General features: G+C 46.0%; 1 protein-coding gene across 1 annotated transcript in view; it reads right to left on the bottom strand.

The window, feature by feature from the left end:
* Positions 1–16793, bottom strand: part of PKHD1L1 (PKHD1 like 1) — a 330520-nt gene that overhangs the window by 59538 nt on the left and 254189 nt on the right. The window contains exons 70-73 of the mRNA XM_063925269.1: positions 5116–5283; positions 4845–5002; positions 4570–4699; positions 160–507 (exon numbers count right to left, since the gene is read on the bottom strand). Of these exons, the coding sequence (XP_063781339.1) occupies positions 160–507; positions 4570–4699; positions 4845–5002; positions 5116–5283 (804 nt within the window). The remainder of the gene's footprint in view (positions 1–159; positions 508–4569; positions 4700–4844; positions 5003–5115; positions 5284–16793) is intronic.

Below are 16793 nucleotides of genomic sequence, written 5' to 3'. Positions count from 1 at the left end.
CAGCAGGGGATTAAGTCCGACTGCCCTGGCTCAATTAATCCTATTAAAGGCCAAGATAAAGATGGCCCCATCTGTACTATGCAAGTACACCTGTAGAACAAGAAAGTAGGAAACCTACAGGAGGTTCCCATTTGAGCTCCGTGTAATCCCTCTACTTGCCCGTTGAGTTTGTATCGTTTCTCTGCTGAGCGGGGGGATCGGAAATCTCCACGGAAACGGTGAGCCCCCCTGCGGATCTCTTCCTGCTCCTGGAACCCTCAGCAATTATCTTCGTAATGCGGATCTTGCTGGCAGGGATCTTGAGGAAAAGCGCAAGGTTGGTGACGAGGTTGGCACCGTAAAACTGATCCACTGTCAGTGCCGGGAGGTTAAACGCCAGAACAATCAGAGGAGATGTATGTATTTCCACCGGGCTGGATCCTCTGACCAAGACGTACAGCATGTTGTAAGTGCTGTCAAAGAAGTTTTCTCCCAATACAGAGGAGTTGAGCTGAGGCATATACTGGCCTATTAAACCAATGATAAAAAAGAGTATTTAATAAACAGGGCACATCTGAAAGATTATAAATAATTATAAATCATTATGTCCGTATTATTACTCAATTACCAGGCTACCACAGCCTTTAAAATGACAGAGGCCGATTGGCCGGTAATTTATCTCTCTCTAAGATTTGATTAAACACCCCCTCCCGATATGTATTAATACAAAAACTGTGTACCTGCATACTGTGTATAAAATACTATTTGCTAGATATATTAGATCACAGGATCTCAAACTCGGTCCTCAGGACCCTACACAGTTCATGTTATGCAGGTCACCTGTAGATTTTTGAAATGTGACAGTTGGTGATACACAGTGCAGCTGCCAGGTGAAATGGAAAACGTGAACCGTGTGGGGTCCTGAGGACCGAGTTTGAGAACCACTGCATTAGATGGATTCTAGAGTCTAGAAATAGAAACACAGAATTTGATGGCAGATAAAAACCACTTGAACCATCTAATCTGCACACGTATACGCACACACACATTCACGCTAGGGTTAATTTTTGGCTGGAGCCAATTAACCTAACAGTATATTTTTGGATTGTGTGAGAAAACCGGAGTACCCAGAGGAAACCCACACAAGCACGAGGAGACTATACAAACTCCACACAGTTAGGGCCATGGTGGGAATTGAACCCATGACCTCAGTGCTGTGAGAAAGTAATGCTACCCGTTACACCACCCGTACTGTCCTCACCAGATAGATAAAATTGTCTGAATTTACCAACTTTATGATTCTTTGGCTGCCTCTATGGTCTTGTGATTCTAAACTTTACGGTCAGCAATGTTTAAATGAATTTAGGCCATTGTGTTATTGATATGGAATGTTAGCCAACAAATCAGTTCATGATGACTTTTAGGTAACCAGTGTGGCATTCTGTATAGTTATGTGGGGAATGTAGAGTAGTCATTACAACCTGGTTTTATGATTGTTCACAAATTATATGAAGAGGAGATTTGGGGGCAGTAATTCTATCAATGGGCCTAATTTAGACCTGACCGCTGCTGGGCGTGTTTGCAGAGCAGCGTTCAGGTCTTAAATGTGCATGCGCCGCGTATGGCAGACAGCCGATGGCTGTCTTAGCCCTGCGATTGCCTCTGCCTGTTGCCAGGCAAAGGCGGTCGACCCTGGGTGGGCCGACGGTGTTTGGCCGCCGTTTATGGGGCGCGGTCCGAGCAACGCAAGCGTGCCCAGACCATTGAGGGGGCGGTCTGCGGTGGCTGTGTGACATCACACGCAGCTGCTGCGACCCGGGCAGCGACGAGTAGCTCCCTGTCAGCGCGCAGGATCTGCGCTGGCCGGGAGCCACTCCTACAGTACAAAAGCATCGCCGCTGTACGATGCTTTTGTACTTGTACGATGGGGCAGGGCCTGATATGCGGGCGGACTAGCTCTGTGCTGAGCATCCCCCCGCATGTTAGGGTGGCTGATCGTAGATGTGCTAAATCAGGTCTGAATAAGCCCCAATGTCGATTTTCCTACAGAGTGTAAGCTTGCGAGCAGGGCCTTCCTTCCTCTATAACTGTCTGTTATTACGCAATTTTATGTTATCACTGTTATTTCCAACTGTAAGGCGCAATGGAATTTGCTGCGCTATATTCCAAACTTTTAATAAATAATAAGTACATCGGTCATATGTCTCATTGCCAATTTTGCCAGTAGTCCACATGACATCAGAGAATGGCCTCAGTAATACCCCTTTCAGACCGCCACTTATGAACACGGGTTATTGGCAAGTGAACGCGCATAACCCGTGTTCAGGTGCGGTCTGAAAATTCGCGAGCAGGGTTGAACTCGTGTTGAACTGTGCTATGTGATAACATGGGGGCTACTGATGTCGTCTAGGGGATGCTCGGGGGAAATAGTCTTGTATTAAATGGGAATGCTATGATTTAATGTTGGGGCTGGATGATAATTTAGTGGACTACCTAGAATGTACTGGATAGATTATAGCTAGAGCCTGTCTGGTGTGGGCAACGCCTCCAAGGAAGGGAAATGCAGCTAGACCTGAACACATCAATTAAGAAGTTTGGTATTACTGGCATGTGGAAACATTGTTGAATCCAACACCATAACTGGAGGCTGGTTTTAAAAGAAACCTTTATGGGAACAGCTGCTTGGTTAGAAATGTGCATTTTCCATTACTCCTGCGACAAGGGGGCATTTTCATCTACTAGACATCGGCTTGAAAAGAACCCTTTATGGGCACATTTTATTGAAACATATGTAATACACATTGGTTCAACGACATAATTAAGGAATAGAAGAACAGCCTCTGCACATTTTAAAGATCTTTTGAGGGACTGGCGGTCTAGACCATGATATGAACATATTCCGGTTTTCTACAATTTATAAACTTATTCTGTATACCAATATACCAGACTTTTTCAACCAGTGTGCCGTGGCACACTAGTGTGCTGCGACCAGTTGGAAGGTGTGCCGCGGAGCCAGAGCAGCTTCCTGCACCTACAGAGTGAACTGTTGGCCCGGGCTCTTCTTAGAGGATTAGTTGTTCTCCGGCCGTAACCTACAGTATGCCTTGAATACGCGGCGGTGTGATATCATAGGTCACGGCCGCCGCATCTCACCACCCAGCCAGCCCACCTGCCTGCATACACACCTTCCAGTTCCTGCCTGCATACACAGCTTTCCTTGCCCACCCAAATCCACATCTGCCCAACCGCCCGCTGCTCAGTATTCGCAGCACTCCACTATGAACAACCCCCGCCACTGAGGGACAGGGAGGAGGACAGCTGACCCGTAGGGGCTAATATTTGTTATTTTAGTTCTCCTGTGGGGAACAATAGGATTTATGTGGGAGAATAAGGATTTATGGAGGGAATAATGTGAATACTTCATGTGGGGAGCAATAGGATTTATGTGGGGAGAAATGTGATTGATTTACGTGTGAGCAACATGATTTATGTGGGGAGCAATAGTATATATGTTGGGAGCAATGTGATTGTTTTTTTCTGTATAGGCCAATGTATGTGTGGATTTTTTTTTACTGTGAGGGCCAATGTGTGTGTGTTTTTTTTTTTTTCTTATGGTGTGCCTTGGCAATTTTCAAATATTGTTCGGGTGTGCCACGAGTAAAAAAAAGGTTGAAAATCACTGCAATATACCTATAAAAAAAGATTCAGCACTTTGGTTTGCTATATTTTGTTGTTTATGATTTGGTTGGGAGTCAGTGTGCCCTGATAGTGGAACTAGAAGCTTAAGGGAAAATTTCAGGGCAGGGTCTGGATTGCAAGAATGTTGACATTGGGGGTCATTCTGATCTGATTGCACGCTGCCGTTCATGGCAGTGCAGCAATCAGGTCAGAAGTGCGCATGCGCTGGCGCCGCAGTGCGTCAGCACATGGCAGACAGCCGACGGCTGCTGTGCGATGCTTTTGTACTTGTGCGGTGGGGCCGGACCTGACATGCATGGTGACTAGCTCTGTGCTGGGCGTCCCCCCGCATGTCTGAGTAACTGATCGTAGCTGTGCTAAATTTAGCACAGCTACGATCAGGTCTAAATCACCCCCATTGTTATATCAATAATGCCATTGTGCAAGGACTTGCCATTTAACCCTAAATCTAACCCTAACTGCAACACTAACCCTAAAATCAACTGTCTACATTCTGGCGTCGTCATTCTGACAATATTGACACTGTGATTGTTGACAGTCGGCATGTCAACAATGCAATTTTGATTTGAATTCTCATCTAACCCTAACTGCGGCCTAACCCTACTACTAAGCTAACCCTAAAATCGACTGTTGACATTCTGGCTGTCGACACTCACAATGAATGTCCACATTCCGAATGCTACCATTCAGTCCATATTGACATTCTGGTGTCGGCATTGTGACTGCATATCTTGCCTTTGTATGAGATATTCTACTGACAGATTCCTATTCTACAGTATATCGAACCTTGCATTCTTTGGTACTGCCTGTGTAAGCGGCTTTTATGCATTAATTTTCCGAAACAGAGGTCATTAACTCTTCTAAACCTAAGAGGTCGTTGCATCAACTCACCATCATAAGTCGGGCCCAGTAAAGTGAAATCGGATCCCTTCCATTGTATATTAGTTGGGTTTATATAGACTCCGTTAACGTAGACATCCAGGCGCTGGGGATTTGAGAAATAAATTCCAACAAGGACGGACTGAAAAGAGAATAAATTCAGTGTCAGAACGTTAGACGGTGATTGGATTCTAACTCTAAAAGGGGAAAGCAAATTACTAGTGTTATTATAAACTTTGTGTAGTTTTGTGTTCTACTATAGTATATAGTTTTTATGTAGTTCTTACTTTTGTATTGTTGACGTTCAGCATCATAAGACGCATATTCTGGGGACTGGTGCTGGTGAAATAGATGTCAAAAGTCTTGTTTGTCGCCACTATTGAGTGGAACAAGGAGACTCTCTTCTGGCAGGTGTAGCCGGAGCACCAACCATGGTCTTGGGGACCTAAAGTTTTAAAGAAAATGGAAATGAGCGTGTGACAGCCCTCAGAATGCGCACACACAAGGGATGAACAACAAACCAAGACAAAAAGCTGAAATATTCAAGCATGCACACACCATTAATAAGGTCCACATATCCGTTCTCCAGCACAGCCACTGGGGAAAGGCGCCTGGTCTCGGTGTCTGGATCTAGACTCTCAATGGCGAGCATTTCGTAGTTCAGCCCGCTGCATTTATAGCTCTCCCAGGCTGACATGTAGACGCAGGTATTGTCCCTAATAATCCCTTTATAGGAGAGAATCAGAAACAGATTAGTGTTTTTACCTGCTGAGGTCTGTTGTAGAGAAGAAGCCAGAGCTAAGTATTGGATGCTGCTGGGCGGGTAAAAAGGTTATCTAGGTTCTGCTTACCGGTAATGGTGTGTTAACAGTAGAGATGAGCGCCTGAAATTTTTCGGGTTTTGTGTTTTGGTTTTGGGTTCGGTTCCGCGGCCGTGTTTTGGGTTCGAACGCGTTTTGGCAAAACCTCACCGAATTTTTTTTGTCGGATTCGGGTGTGTTTTGGATTCGGGTGTTTTTTTCAAAAAACACTAAAAAACAGCTTAAATCATAGAATTTGGGGGTCATTTTGATCCCAAAGTATTATTAACCTCAAAAACCATAATTTACACTCATTTTCAGTCTATTCTGAATACCTCACACCTCACAATATTATTTTTAGTCCTAAAATTTGCACCGAGGTCGCTGTGTGAGTAAGATAAGCGACCCTAGTGGCCGACACAAACACCGGGCCCATCTAGGAGTGGCACTGCAGTGTCACGCAGGATGTCCCTTCCAAAAAACCCTCCCCAAACAGCACATGACGCAAAGAAAAAAAGAGGCGCAATGAGGTAGCTGTGTGAGTAAGATTAGCGACCCTAGTGGCCGACACAAACACCGGGCCCATCTAGGAGTGGCACTGCAGTGTCACGCAGGATGGCCCTTCCAAAAAACCCTCCCCAAACAGCACATGACGCAAAGAAAAAAAGAGGCGCAATGAGGTAGCTGTGTGAGTAAGATTAGCGACCCTAGTGGCCGACACAAACACCGGGCCCATCTAGGAGTGGCACTGCAGTGTCACGCAGGATGTCCCTTCCAAAAAACCATCCCCAAACAGCACATGACGCAAAGAAAAAAAGAGGCGCAATGAGGTAGCTGTGTGAGTAAGATTAGCGACCCTAGTGGCCGACACAAACACCGGGCCCATCTAGGAGTGGCACTGCAGTGTCACGCAGGATGTCCCTTCCAAAAAACCCTCCCCAAACAGCACATGACGCAAAGAAAAAAAGAGGCGCAATGAGGTAGCTGACTGTGTGAGTAAGATTAGCGACCCTAGTGGCCGACACAAACACCGGGCCCATTTAGGAGTGGCACTGCAGTGTCACGCAGGATGTCCCTTCCAAAAAACCCTCCCCAATCAGCACATGATGCAAAGAAAAAGAAAAGAAAAAAGAGGTGCAAGATGGAATTGTCCTTGGGCCCTCCCACCCACCCTTATGTTGTATAAACAAAACAGGACATGCACACTTTAACCAACCCATCATTTCAGTGACAGGGTCTGCCACACGACTGTGACTGATATGACGGGTTGGTTTGGACCCCCCCCAAAAAAGAAGCAATTAATCTCTCCTTGCACAAACTGGCTCTACAGAGGCAAGATGTCCACCTCATCATCACCCTCCGATATATCACCGTGTACATCCCCCTCCTCACAGATTATCAATTCGTCCCCACTGGAATCCACCATCTCAGCTCCCTGTGTACTTTGTGGAGGCAATTGCTGCTGGTCAATGTCTCCGCGGAGGAATTGATTATAATTCATTTTAATGAACATCATCTTCTCCACATTTTCTGGATGTAACCTCGTACGCCGATTGCTGACAAGGTGAGCGGCGGCACTAAACACTCTTTCGGAGTACACACTTGTGGGAGGGCAACTTAGGTAGAATAAAGCCAGTTTGTGCAAGGGCCTCCAAATTGCCTCTTTTTCCTGCCAGTATAAGTACGGACTGTGTGACGTGCCTACTTGGATGCGGTCACTCATATAATCCTCCACCATTCTATCAATGTTGAGAGAATCATATGCAGTGACAGTAGACGACATGTCCGTAATCGTTGTCAGGTCCTTCAGTCCGGACCAGATGTCAGCATCAGCAGTCGCTCCAGACTGCCCTGCATCACCGCCAGCGGGTGGGCTCGGAATTCTGAGCCTTTTCCTCGCACCCCCAGTTGCGGGAGAATGTGAAGGAGGAGATGTTGACAGGTCGCGTTCCGCTTGACTTGACAATTTTGTCACCAGCAGGTCTTTCAACCCCAGCAGACTTGTGTCTGCCGGAAAGAGAGATCCAAGGTAGGCTTTAAATCTAGGATCGAGCACGGTGGCCAAAATGTAGTGCTCTGATTTCAACAGATTGACCACCCGTGAATCCTTGTTAAGCGAATTAAGGGCTCCATCCACAAGTCCCACATGCCTAGCGGAATCGCTCCGTGTTAGCTCCTCCTTCAATGTCTCCAGCTTCTTCTGCAAAAGCCTGATGAGGGGAATGACCTGACTCAGGCTGGCAGTGTCTGAACTGACTTCACGTGTGGCAAGTTCAAAGGGCATCAGAACCTTGCACAACGTTGAAATCATTCTCCACTGCGCTTGAGACAGGTGCATTCCACCTACTATATCGTGCTCAATTGTATAGGCTTGAATGGCCTTTTGCTGCTCCTCCAACCTCTGAAGCATATAGAGGGTTGAATTCCACCTCGTTACCACTTCTTGCTTCAGATGATGGCAGGGCAGGTTCAGTAGTTTTTGGTGGTGCTCCAGTCTTCTGTACGTGGTGCCTGTACGCCGAAAGTGTCCCGCAATTCTTCTGGCCACCGACAGCATCTCTTGCACGCCCCTGTCGTTTTTTAAAAAATTCTGCACCACCAAATTCAAGGTATGTGCAAAACATGGGACGTGCTGGAATTTGCCCATATTTAATGCACACACAATATTGCTGGCGTTGTCCGATGCCACAAATCCACAGGAGAGTCCAATTGGGGTAAGCCATTCCGCGATGATCTTCCTCAGTTGCCGTAAGAGGTTTTCAGCTGTGTGCGTATTCTGGAAAGCGGTGATACAAAGCGTAGCCTGCCTAGGAAAGAGTTGGCGTTTGCGAGATGCTGCTACTGGTGCCGCCGCTGCTGTTCTTGCGGCGGGAGTCCATACATCTACCCAGTGGGCTGTCACAGTCATATAGTCCTGACCCTGCCCTGCTCCACTTGTCCACATGTCCGTGGTTAAGTGGACATTGGGTACAACTGCATTTTTTAGGACACTGGTGAGTCTTTTTCTGACGTCCGTGTACATTCTCGGTATCGCCTGCCTAGAGAAGTGGAACCTAGATGGTATTTGGTAACGGGGGCACACTGCCTCAATAAATTGTCTAGTTCCCTGTGAACTAACGGCGGATACCGGACGCACGTCTAACACCAACATAGTTGTCAAGGCCTCAGTTATCCGCTTTGCAGCAGGATGACTGCTGTGATATTTCATCTTCCTCGCAAAGGACTGTTGAACAGTCAATTGCTTACTGGAAGTAGTACAAGTGAGCTTACGACTTCCCCTCTGGGATGACCATCGACTCCCAGCAGCAACAACAGCAGCGCCAGCAGCAGTAGGCGTTACACGCAAGGATGCATCGGAGGAATCCCAGGCAGGAGAGGAATCGTCAGAATTGCCAGTGACATGGCCTGCAGGACTATTGGCATTCCTGGGGAAGGAGGAAATTGACACTGAGGGAGTTGGTGGGGTGGTTTGCGTGAGCTTGGTTACAAGAGGAAGGGATTTACTGGTCAGTGGACTGCTTCCGCTGTCACCCAAAGTTTTTGAACTTGTCACTGACTTATTATGAATGCGCTGCAGGTGACGTATAAGGGAGGATGTTCCGAGGTGGTTAACGTCCTTACCCCTACTTATTACAGCTTGACAAAGGGAACACACGGCTTGACACCTGTTGTCCGCATTTCTGTTGAAATACCTCCACACCGAAGAGCTGATTTTTTTGGTATTTTCACCTGGCATGTCAACGGCCATATTCCTCCCACGGACAACAGGTGTCTCCCCGGGTGCCTGACTTAAACAAACCACCTCACCATCAGAATCCTCCTGGTCAATTTCCTCCCCAGCGCCAGCAACACCCATATCCTCCTCATCCTGGTGTACTTCAACACTGACATCTTCAATCTGACTATCAGGAACTGGACTGCGGGTGCTCCTTCCAGCACTTGCAGGGGGCGTGCAAATGGTGGAAGGCGCATGCTCTTCACGTCCAGTGTTGGGAAGGTCAGGCATCGCAACCGACACAATTGGACTCTCCTTGTGGATTTGGGATTTCGAAGAATGCACAGTTCTTTGCTGTGCTGCTTTTGCCAGCTTGAGTCTTTTCATTTTTCTAGCGAGAGGCTGAGTGCTTCCATCCTCATGTGAAGCTGAACCACTAGCCATGAACATAGGCCAGGGCCTCAGCCGTTCCTTGCCACTCCGTGTCGTAAATGGCATATTGGCAAGTTTACGCTTCTCCTCCGACAATTTTATTTTAGGTTTTGGAGTCCTTTTTTTTCTGATATTTGGTGTTTTGGATTTGACATGCTCTGTACTATGACATTGGGCATCGGCCTTGGCAGACGACGTTGCTGGCATTTCATCGTCTCGGCCATGACTAGTGGCAGCAGCTTCAGCACGAGGTGGAAGTGGATCTTGATCTTTCCCTAATTTTGGAACCTCAACATTTTTGTTCTCCATATTTTAATAGGCACAACTAAAAGGCACCTCAGGTAAACAATGGAGATGGATACTAGTATACAATTATGGACTGCCTGCCGAGTGCAGACACAGAGGTAGCCACAGCCGTGAACTACCGTACTGTACTGTGTCTGCTGCTAATATAGACTGGTTGATAAAGAGATGTCTATGTAACTATGTATGTATAAAGAAGAAAGAAAAAAAAACCACGGTTAGGTGGTATACAATTATGGACGGACTGCCTGCCGAGTGCAGACACAGAGGTAGCCACAGCCGTGAACTACCGTACTGTACTGTGTCTGCTGCTAATAATATAGACTGGTTGATAAAGAGATGTCGTAGTAGTATGCATGTATAAAGAAGAAAGAAAAAAAAACCACGGTTAGGTGGTATACAATTATGGACGGACTGCCTGCCGAGTGCAGACACAGAGGTAGCCACAGCCGTGAACTACCGTACTGTACTGTGTCTGCTGCTAATATAGACTGGTTGATAGAGATGTCTATGTAACTATGTATGTATAAAGAAGAAAGAAAAAAAAACCACGGTTAGGTGGTATACAATTATGGACGGACTGCCTGCCGAGTGCAGACACAGAGGTAGCCACAGCCGTGAACTACCGTACTGTACTGTGTCTGCTGCTAATATAGACTGGTTGATAAAGAGATGTCTATGTAACTATGTATGTATAAAGAAGAAAGAAAAAAAAACCACGGTTAGGTGGTATACAATTATGGACGGACTGCCTGCCGAGTGCAGACACAGAGGTAGCCACAGCCGTGAACTACCGTACTGTACTGTGTCTGCTGCTAATATAGACTGGTTGATAAAGAGATGTCTATGTAACTATGTATGTATAAAGAAGAAAGAAAAAAAAACCATGGTTAGGTGGTATACAATTATGGACGGACTGCCTGCCGAGTGCAGACACAGAGGTAGCCACAGCCGTGAACTACCGTACTGTACTGTGTCTGCTGCTAATATAGACTGGTTGATAAAGAGATGTCTATGTAACTATGTATGTATAAAGAAGAAAGAAAAAAAAACCACGGTTAGGTGGTATACAATTATGGACGGACTGCCTGCCGAGTGCAGACACAGAGGTAGCCACAGCCGTGAACTACCGTACTGTACTGTGTCTGCTGCTAATATAGACTGGTTGATAAAGAGATGACGTAGTAGTATGTATGTATAAAGAAGAAAAAAAACCCACGGTTAGGTGGTATACAATTATGGACGGACTGCCTGCCGAGTGCAGACACAGAGGTAGCCACAGCCGTGAACTACCGTACTGTGTCTGCTGCGACTGGATGATAAATGATATAAAAAATATATATATATCACTACTGCAGCCGGACAGGTATATATTATATATTATATAATGACGGACCTGCTGGACACTGTCTGTCAGCAGAATGAGTTTTATTTTTATAGAATAATAAAAAAAACAACACATAAGTGAAGTCACACGACGAGTGTTTAACTTTTTCAGGCAATCACAATATAAGTATACTACTAACTATACTGGTGGTCAGTGTGGTCAGGTCACTGGTCAGTCACACTGGCAGTGGCACAACTGACTTCACGTGTGGCAAGTTCAAAGGGCATCAGAACCTTGCACAACGTTGAAATCATTCTCCACTGCGCTTGAGACAGGTGCATTCCACCTACTATATCGTGCTCAATTGTATAGGCTTGAATGGCCTTTTGCTGCTCCTCCAACCTCTGAAGCATATAGAGGGTTGAATTCCACCTCATTACCACTTCTTGCTTCAGATGATGGCAGGGCAGGTTCAGTAGTTTTTGGTGGTGCTCCAGTCTTCTGTACGTGGTGCCTGTACGCCGAAAGTGTCCCGCAATTCTTCTGGCCACCGACAGCATCTCTTGCACGCCCCTGTCGTTTTTAAAAAAATTCTGCACCACCAAATTCAAGGTATGTGCAAAACATGGGACGTGCTGGAATTTGCCCATATTTAATGCACACACAATATTGCTGGCGTTGTCCGATGCCACAAATCCACAGGAGAGTCCAATTGGGGTAAGCCATTCCGCGATGATCTTCCTCAGTTGCCGTAAGAGGTTTTCAGCTGTGTGCGTATTCTGGAAAGCGGTGATACAAAGCGTAGCCTGCCTAGGAAAGAGTTGGCGTTTGCGAGATGCTGCTACTGGTGCCGCCGCTGCTGTTCTTGCGGCGGGAGTCCATACATCTACCCAGTGGGCTGTCACAGTCATATAGTCCTGACCCTGCCCTGCTCCACTTGTCCACATGTCCGTGGTTAAGTGGACATTGGGTACAACTGCATTTTTTAGGACACTGGTGAGTCTTTTTCTGACGTCCGTGTACATTCTCGGTATCGCCTGCCTAGAGAAGTGGAACCTAGATGGTATTTGGTAACGGGGGCACACTGCCTCAATAAATTGTCTAGTTCCCTGTGAACTAACGGCGGATACCGGACGCACGTCTAACACCAACATAGTTGTCAAGGCCTCAGTTATCCGCTTTGCAGCAGGATGACTGCTGTGATATTTCATCTTCCTCGCAAAGGACTGTTGAACAGTCAATTGCTTACTGGAAGTAGTACAAGTGGGCTTACGACTTCCCCTCTGGGATGACCATCGACTCCCAGCAGCAACAACAGCAGCGCCAGCAGCAGTAGGCGTTACACGCAAGGATGCATCGGAGGAATCCCAGGCAGGAGAGGAATCGTCAGAATTGCCAGTGACATGGCCTGCAGGACTATTGGCATTCCTGGGGAAGGAGGAAATTGACACTGAGGGAGTTGGTGGGGTGGTTTGCGTGAGCTTGGTTACAAGAGGAAGGGATTTACTGGTCAGTGGACTGCTTCCGCTGTCACCCAAAGTTTTTGAACTTGTCACTGACTTATTATGAATGCGCTGCAGGTGACGTATAAGGGAGGATGTTCCGAGGTGGTTAACGTCCTTACCCCTACTTATTACAGCTTGACAAAGGGAACACACGGCTTGACACCTGTTGTCCGCATTTCTGTTGAAATACCTCCACACCGAAGAGCTGATTTTTTTGGTATTTTCACCTGGCATGTCAACGGCCATATTCCTCCCACGGACAACAGGTGTCTCCCCGGGTGCCTGACTTAAACAAACCACCTCACCATCAGAATCCTCCTGGTCAATTTCCTCCCCAGCGCCAGCAACACCCATATCCTCCTCATCCTGGTGTACTTCAACACTGACATCTTCAATCTGACTATCAGGAACTGGACTGCGGGTGCTCCTTCCAGCACTTGCAGGGGGCGTGCAAATGGTGGAAGGCGCATGCTCTTCACGTCCAGTGTTGGGAAGGTCAGGCATCGCAACCGACACAATTGGACTCTCCTTGTGGATTTGGGATTTCGAAGAATGCACAGTTCTTTGCTGTGCTGCTTTTGCCAGCTTGAGTCTTTTCATTTTTCTAGCGAGAGGCTGAGTGCTTCCATCCTCATGTGAAGCTGAACCACTAGCCATGAACATAGGCCAGGGCCTCAGCCGTTCTTTGCCACTCCGTGTCGTAAATGGCATATTGGCAAGTTTACGCTTCTCCTCCGACAATTTTATTTTAGGTTTTGGAGTCCTTTTTTTTCTGATATTTGGTGTTTTGGATTTGACATGCTCTGTACTATGACATTGGGCATCGGCCTTGGCAGACGACGTTGCTGGCATTTCATCGTCTCGGCCATGACTAGTGGCAGCAGCTTCAGCACGAGGTGGAAGTGGATCTTGATCTTTCCCTAATTTTGGAACCTCAACATTTTTGTTCTCCATATTTTAATAGGCACAACTAAAAGGCACCTCAGGTAAACAATGGAGATGGATACTAGTATACAATTATGGACTGCCTGCCGAGTGCAGACACAGAGGTAGCCACAGCCGTGAACTACCGTACTGTACTGTGTCTGCTGCTAATATAGACTGGTTGATAAAGAGATGTCTATGTAACTATGTATGTATAAAGAAGAAAGAAAAAAAAACCACGGTTAGGTGGTATACAATTATGGACGGACTGCCTGCCGAGTGCAGACACAGAGGTAGCCACAGCCGTGAACTACCGTACTGTACTGTGTCTGCTGCTAATAATATAGACTGGTTGATAAAGAGATGTCGTAGTAGTATGTATGTATAAAGAAGAAAGAAAAAAAAACCACGGTTAGGTGGTATACAATTATGGACGGACTGCCTGCCGAGTGCAGACACAGAGGTAGCCACAGCCGTGAACTACCGTACTGTACTGTGTCTGCTGCTAATATAGACTGGTTGATAAAGAGATGTCTATGTAACTATGTATGTATAAAGAAGAAAGAAAAAAAAACCACGGTTAGGTGGTATACAATTATGGACGGACTGCCTGCCGAGTGCAGACACAGAGGTAGCCACAGCCGTGAACTACCGTACTGTACTGTGTCTGCTGCAAATATAGACTGGTTGATAAAGAGATGTCTATGTAACTATGTATGTATAAAGAAGAAAGAAAAAAAAACCATGGTTAGGTGGTATACAATTATGGACGGACTGCCTGCCGAGTGCAGACACAGAGGTAGCCACAGCCGTGAACTACCGTACTGTACTGTGTCTGCTGCTAATATAGACTGGTTGATAAAGAGATGTCTATGTAACTATGTATGTATAAAGAAGAAAGAAAAAAAAACCACGGTTAGGTGGTATACAATTATGGACGGACTGCCTGCCGAGTGCAGACACAGAGGTAGCCACAGCCGTGAACTACCGTACTGTACTGTGTCTGCTGCTAATATAGACTGGTTGATAAAGAGATGTCGTAGTAGTATGTATGTATAAAGAAGAAAAAAAAAACACGGTTAGGTGGTATACAATTATGGACGGACTGCCTGCCGAGTGCAGACATAGAGGTAGCCACAGCCGTGAACTACCGTACTGTGTCTGCTGCGACTGGATGATAAATGATATAAAAAATATATATATATCACTACTGCAGCCGGACAGGTATATATTATATATTATATAATGACGGACCTGCTGGACACTGTCTGTCAGCAGAATGAGTTTTATTTTTATAGAATAATAAAAAAAACAACACACAAGTGAAGTCACACGACGAGTGTTTAACTTTTTCAGGCAATCACAATATAAGTATACTACTAACTATACTGGTGGTCAGTGTGGTCAGGTCACTGGTCAGTCACACTGGCAGTGGCACTCCTGCAGCAAAAGTGTGCACTGTTTAATTTTAATATAATATTATGTACTCCTGGCTCCTGCTATAACCTGTGTATCGCTTTTTTCAGGCAGAGAACGGATATATTAAATAAACTGCACTGTCTGGTGGTCACTCACTATATAATATTATGTACTCCTGGCTCCGGCTATAACCTATAACTGGCACTGCAGTGCTCCCCAGTCTCCCCCACAATTATAAGCTGTGTGAGCTGAGCAGTCAGACAGATATATAATATATATAGATGATGCAGCACACTGGGCTGAGCCTGAGCAGTGCACACAGATATGGTATGTGACTGAGTCACTGTGTGTATCGCTTTTTTCAGGCAGAGAACGGATATATTAAATAAACTGCACTGTCTGGTGGTCACTCACTAGTAAACTCTCTGCACTCTCTACACTTCTACAGTACTCCTCCTAGTCCTAAGCTCCAGTAAATCTCTCTCTCTTATAATCTAAATGGAGAGGACGCCAGCCACGTCCTCTCCCTATCAATCTCAATGCACGTGTGAAAATGGCGGCGACGCGCGGCTCCTTATATAGAATCCGAGTCTGGCGAGAATCCGACAGCGTCATGATGACGTTCGGGCGCGCTCGGGTTAACCGAGCAAGGCGGGAGGATCCGAGTCTGCTCGGACCCGTGAAAAAAACCATGAAGTTCGGGCGGGTTCGGATTCAGAGAAACCGAACCCGCTCATCTCTAGTTAACAGTCCTTGCTTTGAGGATATTCATGCTTAGGCACAGGTGACTTAGGGGCAGATGTATCATCAGCAGTGGTGCGATTAGAAATATTTTCTTAGTGGTACTGAGTGCTGAAAAATGGGCGTGGTAATGTGTTGTGAGGGGGCGTGGCCACATGCTGCTAGTGGGAGTGGCTACATGACACTAGCGGTGTGGTCAGATGACACAGCCCCTTTTTTGGGGGGGAATCTGGAGGCAAGGCTAAAAATATATAGTATTGCTGACAGTATAATAGAAATATACAGTTGTGCTCATAAGTTTACATACCCTAGCAGAATTTGTGATTTTCTGGCCATTTGTCAGAGAATATGAATGATAACTCACAAAGTTTTCTTTCACTCATGGTTAGTGGTTGGGTGAAGCCATTTATTGTCAAACAACTGTGTTTATTCTTTTTAAATCATAATGACAACAGAAACTACCCAAATGACCCCGATCAAAAGTTTACATACCCTGGAGATTTTGGCCTGATAACATGCACACAAGTTGACACAAACGGGTTTGAATGGCTACTAAAGGTAACCATCCTCACCTGTGATCTGTTTGCTTGTAATCAGTGTGTGTGTATAAAAGGAAAGGTCAGTGAGTTTCTGGACTCCTGAAAGACCCTTGCATCTTTCATCCAGTGCTGCACTGACGTTTGTGGATTCTGAGTCATGGGGAAAGCAAAAGAATTGTCAAAGGATCTGCGGGAAAAGGTAATTGAACTGTATAAAACAGGAAAGGGATATAAAAAGATATCCAAGCAATTGAGAATGCCAATCAGCAGTGTTCAAACTCTAATTAAGAAGTGGAAACTGAGGGATTCTGTGGAAATCAAATCACGGTCAGGTAGACCAACAAAAATTTCAGCCACAACTGCCAGGAAAATTGTTCGGGATGCAAAGAAAAATCCACAAATAACTTCAGCTGAAATACAGGACTCTCTGAAAAAAAGTGGTGTGGTTGTTTCAAGATGCACAATAAGGAGGCATTTGAAGAAAAATGGGCTGCATGGTCAAGTCGCCAGAAGAAAGCCATTACTACGCAA

The sequence above is a fragment of the Pseudophryne corroboree genome, chromosome 5, assembly GCF_028390025.1.
Source record: "Pseudophryne corroboree isolate aPseCor3 chromosome 5, aPseCor3.hap2, whole genome shotgun sequence".
In the NCBI taxonomy this organism is placed as follows: domain Eukaryota; kingdom Metazoa; phylum Chordata; class Amphibia; order Anura; family Myobatrachidae; genus Pseudophryne; species Pseudophryne corroboree.
Note: the sequence above shows the minus strand (reverse complement) of the source record. Positions and strands in the feature narration are given on the sequence as shown.